This window comes from Pinus tabuliformis, chromosome 3_2 (assembly GCF_031772625.1).
Source record: "Pinus tabuliformis cultivar Carrire ecotype Pingquan chromosome 3_2, CPIR1, whole genome shotgun sequence".
Lineage (NCBI taxonomy): Eukaryota > Viridiplantae > Streptophyta > Pinopsida > Pinales > Pinaceae > Pinus > Pinus tabuliformis.
Window position 1 is genome coordinate 995,211,183 of NC_142302.1, and position 6,491 is coordinate 995,217,673.

General features: G+C 41.1%; 1 protein-coding gene across 1 annotated transcript in view; it reads left to right on the forward strand.

Moving 5' to 3' along the window:
• The first annotated feature begins 513 nt into the window (after positions 1–513).
• LOC149183963 (uncharacterized) overlaps positions 514–6,491 on the forward strand; it is a 13,131-nt gene continuing 7,153 nt past the window's right edge. The window contains exons 1-2 of the mRNA XM_089415162.1: positions 514–1,847; positions 1,938–4,202. Of these exons, the coding sequence (XP_089271288.1) occupies positions 514–1,847; positions 1,938–4,202 (3,599 nt within the window). The remainder of the gene's footprint in view (positions 1,848–1,937; positions 4,203–6,491) is intronic.

The window sequence follows — 6,491 nt, forward strand, 5'->3', positions numbered from 1 at the left end:
GCAGGCAGCGGCTGAGGCACACAACACTCCCTCTCCACCTGTCACCAGATCACGGGCTGCAGCAGAAGCTGCCAGAGCTTCGGGTACATCTCTTTCTCCTCCATTATCTTGTTTTTCACACTGCTCTTCCATACTTGCACCATCAATATCTGTTGCACAATGCACTCTACCATCCTCTCCTATCATGGCTCCACCTGTCCCCTCGCTGTTCTCCCTATCCTCGCCCCTCTCTTCCCCCGGTACTTCTCGTGAGACTAAGCCTCACCATTACAACCTTCGTCCTCGCATCGCTCCCCGGGACTCCCCTTTGCATTTTGCTGGTTTGGGACTTGCCATCCCTGGTACTACACCCTTGATATCTCGGGGGAGAAAATCTGACCTATCTAAAGCTATCCGTCGTGCTGGGGTTGAAGTAGCCTCTGGCCGTCAATCTACTCTTGATGGGGTTCTTAGAGCAGTGAACACCCCTGCCAGCATCCCACCATGAAATGCCTCACCTTCAACTGCAGGGGCATGGCTAGTGCCTCAAAGAAACTAGCCTTGCGGAGACTTTTTGAAATTACCCCTATCGACATCATTCTCCTTCAAGAGACCCTTGGCCCGGCTGACCTCATCTCTGATACCTTAGCCTCTATGTGCCCAGGGTGGATTTTTTCGGCCATAGACTCTACTGGGCGATCCGGTGGTCTTGCTATTGGATACAATCCCAAATCCATCAGAGCCCTAGCCTCCTGGGGTGGCAGGGGGTATATGGGTTTAGACCTTTTTTCGGCAGATTTGGGAACCAGCCTTCGGGTTATTAACATCTATGGTCCCTGTCAGCAAAGGGAGCAGTTCTGGCAACATCTGCTAGGATTATCCATCTTATCAAAGGAGAATATCATCATTGGAGGTGATCTCAACTTTTCTCTGGGTTATGGTGAATCTTGGGGGTCTATGGCTCAGATAGACTCGATCTCTGGCTACATGACTGAGCTCCTGGAAAGACACAATCTGATTGATGTCCCCATGAACAAACCCCTTCCCACATGGCGGAACAGAAGGGTGGGCGAGGCGGCCCTCGCTCGCAGACTCGACAGATTTATCATGAAGGGAACTCTTATCCAGCAGATGCATCAATACAAACAATGGGTTGGAGCTGGAGGCATATCGGACCATTCCCCTGTATACTTGGAGATCTCGGGTCCCTTTCAAAAGCCAAAAGCCCCCTTCAAATTTAATCACACATGGCTTCAGGATCCATCATATATTCGGATGATCTCGGATTTTTGGAAAGCAAATCCGATTGAAAGATCAGATTCATTAGCAAAAGGATTTTGCTCCAATTTAGCCCAGCTTAAGCACTTGTCCATCAACTGGGCAAAAGAGAAGCAACAGAAGGAAAATTCGGCACTATTGCGCATTGAATCTGAGCTCAGCACCCTAATGGATGATAGAGGTTTGGGGTTTGCCTCTGCGGAAGATAAATCCCACCTGGTGGAGCTTGAAAGACAGAAGTCTCAGATATTAAAAGACAGAGAGGAATCTATTCGTCTTCGAAGCAGAGCTATATGGTTAAAGGCAGGGGATGAAAACACTCGGTTTTTTCACCATTATGCACAGGGCAGGAAAGTCACTAATACTATATGGAGCATGCCGAATCCAGAAGGAGGGGTGGCTGATACATTTAACAAGCTCTCTCACCTGGGGTCATCACACTTCAGGAATCTTTATAAAAGTCCACCAGGCTCGACTCTTGCTGACATTATAAATCTGGCTGGTCATTTCCCCAGGTTTGTAAATGGGGATGATGCAGAGGCTCTCTTTGATCCTGTGACACCTGGGGAACTTGAGGGCACCTTGAAATGGTTCAAAAAGGATAAAAGCCTAGGCCCAGATGGTTGGACCATCGAATTCTACCTTGCTTTCTACGAGCTGCTCGGACATGATCTGCTAAGGGTTGTGGAGGAATGTCGCGTATCTGGAACCATGTATAATGCCATCAACACGACATTCATAGCCCTCATACCAAAATCGGATTCCCCATCCTCCTTTGATGATTACAGACCCATCTCACTCTGTAACTGCCTCTATAAGATCATCTCCAAGATCATCGCAAATCGTCTCCGCCCTATCCTGTCACGACATATTGCGCCTCAGCAATTTTCTTTTCTTGAACATCGTCAGATCCATGAAGCTATAGGCTCGGCCCAGGAAGCCATCCACTCCATCTGGACCAAACATCAAAAGGCCATCACCCTTAAGATCGACCTGGCAAAGGCATTTGATCGTGTCAGTTGGCTATATATCAAGATGCTACTCATACACTTGGGCTTCCCCCACAACTTCATCACATGGATCATGGCCTGTATAACCACACCTACTTTCAGTGTGCTCATCAACGGGTCTGCTTCTCATTTTTTCCATTCTGAAAGAGGACTCAGACAGGGCTGCCCCCTGTCTCCTCTTCTATTTTTGATTGTTATGGATGGTCTCAGCCGGCTGATTGAATCTGCAAAAAGGGATGGAGATCTGGGTGGTCTCAAGATATCAGATGACTGTTACCTCACCCACCTTCTGTTTGTGGATGACGTTATTATATTTCTTGATGGAAGTATAAGGGATTCCCGCTCTTTCTCAAAGATCCTCTCCCTTTTCTCATCCGCCACTGGCATGCTAGCAAACCACACAAAATCCTCCATCATTTTCACACACACTTCCATTCATGAGTCCCAATATGCACATCGACTGTTTCCTTATAGCATCAATCCTCTTGATCGGGGGTTAAAATATCTGGGTTTCTGGATCAAGCCTGTCAGTCAGAAGATTGCTGATTGGATATGGCTAGTAACTAAACTGGAGAAGAGACTAAAAATATGGAGTCACCGATACTTATCAAGAGCTGGAAGACTCGTGCTGGTAAAATCGGTTCTTGAGGCCACGCCTGTATATTGGATGGCACTGGCTTGGATACCCAGGAACATATTGGCCAGACTTCACCAAATATGCAACAGATTCCTATGGAACGGGAATCAGGACAAGAGGATATTTGCCTGGGTGGCCTGGAACAGGATAGCTCTGCCCAAGAAGTGGGGAGGCTGGGGCTTAAAAGACCTGCCTCTTTTTGCTCAAGCTCTAGCTGCTAAAATGGGGTGGACTTTGCTCACGAAACAAAATCTCTGGACGAACATATCATACCATAAATACGTCTGGCCTATGAATATCATGGAATGGATAAGACTCCCAAATTGGCCCAAAACCGGCATTTCATCTGTCTGGAAGGCACTTCTACATTCTCTGCCACTCATCAGGGACAATTTGATCTGGAGAATAAATAATGGACAGTCGGCACGCATTGGTATTGATCCCTGGATAGGGAGTGGTGGAAGACATTGCTTAACCAGGGAGCTTATTCAGCATTTACATGCCCAAGATATCAAGGTCATAGCCAACATTGCGGATCCTCTCAATACCACCATCCTCACACAACGATGGAAAACCGTGCAGCAAATTAATTTGCCCCAATGCTGGCACAATGAATGGAAGGATTACATTACAACACTACAAGAATCCCATATAAGGATAAAAGAAGGACTGGACGAGCTCATTTGGCAACAATCTGAGAGTGGCATATATACTCCGAAAGGTGGCTACCAAGTGCTGATATCACACAAAGTTCCAGACCTGATAACCTTCTGGTGGAAGGCCATTTGGAATCTCACAGCACCTCCCCGGACCAAATTATTCTTTTGGTGTATTTTAAAAAACAAAGTCCCCACCGGGGAATACCTCATGCGCCAGGCCATTCATGGGCCTACTTGGTGTTCGCTGTGTAAAAACGCTGTTGAATCAACAACACACCTATTTCTGAAGTGTACTGTTCTGACGGACCTGTGGCGCAACATAACACCTGCGATTCAATTCACGGGCATCTGGGAGGGTGTCGACCTGATTGGGGCATGGGAAGCTTGGTACCACCGGCACAAGGGATCAAAATCTCAGAGCCTCCCCCTCATAATCAGCTGGCATGTATGGTTGGCACGGAACCGAGCTATATTTGATGGCAAATCTATAAACTGGATGCACACCCAAGCTCTGATTATTACAACATACAATAATATGCCAGATCCACCACAAACTCGAACCCGTAGACCACGTGAACCTCCACTCATAGACAAAAACACCCCATGGGCATTTTTTGATGGCGCAGCCCAACAGCAGGGGTGCGGGGGCGGATTTATCCTCTACATGAACGAACAACACTACTATAAAGTCCAAATGGGTTTGGGGACTGGCACAAACAATTTTGTTGAGCTTATTACACTTCGGCACCTCATGCATTTCACATTGGGTCATAACTGCATGAACATACATATTTTTGGCGATTCAAAGATCATAGTAGACTGGTTCAATGCTACATCTGCATGCCACACACACACTCTCAGCACTATTTTGGATGAAATAAATATCATGAAGGCACATTTTAATGATATTACTTGTAAACATATTTACAGGGAACACAACAGCTGTGCCGACGAACTATCCAAGGCGGCCACGTCACTACCCCGAGGCGAGTGGTTGATACAGGAGCAGCGAGGGACAAATGCTTTTCAATATTATCATCGGCCATATATAGACTCTCAGTACCACAGGGCGGACAACCCATGAACAGAATACTGTTATAAAATTTTGATGGAATTGTACAGTTTTTTGATCACTTTTTTGGGACGGAATATATAAAAAGGCCCTGCGTGGCAATATGTATTTAAAATAAAATGGACCATTAACGAACATCCTGCGTGATGATCCGGTCAAATAGGTTGATATATCTGATATCTATATTGCTGAGCCATCAGGCTGACAGACTCTAGCATATGCATTACGATGCATCTACAATATGTAATTTTTCAAAGTATAATGAAAGATTACGATTTTTCCAGGGGAAAAAAATGATATATATATATATATATATATATATATATATATATATATATCTATAATATAATATAATTGAAAAAATAAATTGTTATGTTAAAATATTTCAATTACTATTCTACATTTTGGGCATTTTTTAGTTATATTTTTTTTTGTCATTGTTGTTTGAAATGTAATATTGGAATTTGAAGTTTAAGATGCACAATAAAATTTGTTCGAATCGATCTCATTTATGTATTTAAAAATGCAATTTAGGCATTGAATCTATTTGTGCATTCAAAAATATAATTTAAACAATGAAAAATTAGATATGTACAATTGGTATAGATCCATGTTAATCACATATTTATTAAGTGTAGAAGGTTCAAATTTTTTAAGGCTTAATATTTTTTCAAGCTTCTTATTCTAAAAGAGGTTTTCACCCCAAAAGATTTAATCTCTCTCAACACTTCTTAGATCCATAGTTAAATAAATCTATACCACTGCTAGACAAAATAAACAAGACTAAAACAATAATTGTTATACAATAATCCATTTTCTTCTCTTCATTTACCATAATAAATAATTTGAATAATTATAATTTTATAGATTTTTAAAATTAATGTGATAAATATGGTAGGCAAAAAAAGCAAGACTAAAACAATATTGTGATACAATAACTCCATTTTCTTCCCTTCATTTACAATAATAAATAGTTTGAATAATTATAGTTTTATAGATTTTTTAAATTAATGTGATAAATATGCTGAATAAGTATAATTATTATGATTTTATAGATTTTTTAAACTTTTTCATTAGTTTTAATTCAAATATCCCCGCACATATATATTTTTTTTAACTTTGTCCACTCCATTTTTCCCCTGCTTCCCCTACCTAAATCGTTAATCGTTATGATGTCAATTGGTATCTTTCAAGATATTAGATAATTAGAAGCCATGAAATTACCGAGTAATATTTTTTCACCACGTAGGTTAAAAATATATTTTTTTAACCTATTTTGCTAAAAAAAAATTTAGAACAGGAATCTTTGGAGATAATCTGGAGACGTGTTCCAAGTGGGAATTTAATAAGTGAATTAAATGGCCATACCTCTATCATTAATGAGTAATAATAATGTGGGAATTTGATAAATGAATTCAATGGCAATACCACTATGATTAATGAGTTATATTATTGTTTAGTTGGAAAACTTCTAAATTTTTAATAATCATGATTATAAGTAATAATAATTTTAGGAGTAGTTTTTAAGTGTAATTTTTTGGAGTTTTCTGTGGATTTCAACAAGAAAAAATGTGGCCAAATCTTGATTTTTGTTGTTTAAACGGTTTTTTGACTGCATATATAGATTTGGCACCCTCAAAAACCCATGGGGTGCTTAGATTGAGAAGAGTTCACCTATCAAACTTGTGATTTCAATGAATCCCTGGGGTGCTTAGATTGAGAAGATTTCACCAATCAAACTTGTGATTTCAATGAATCCCTGCTGGATTTTAGACAAATTAGATTCGAAAATAAACTAGAAAAGCATTTAAAGACTACTTGATAAGTTTGGACATTTTTCCAGTGATTTTGTGGCG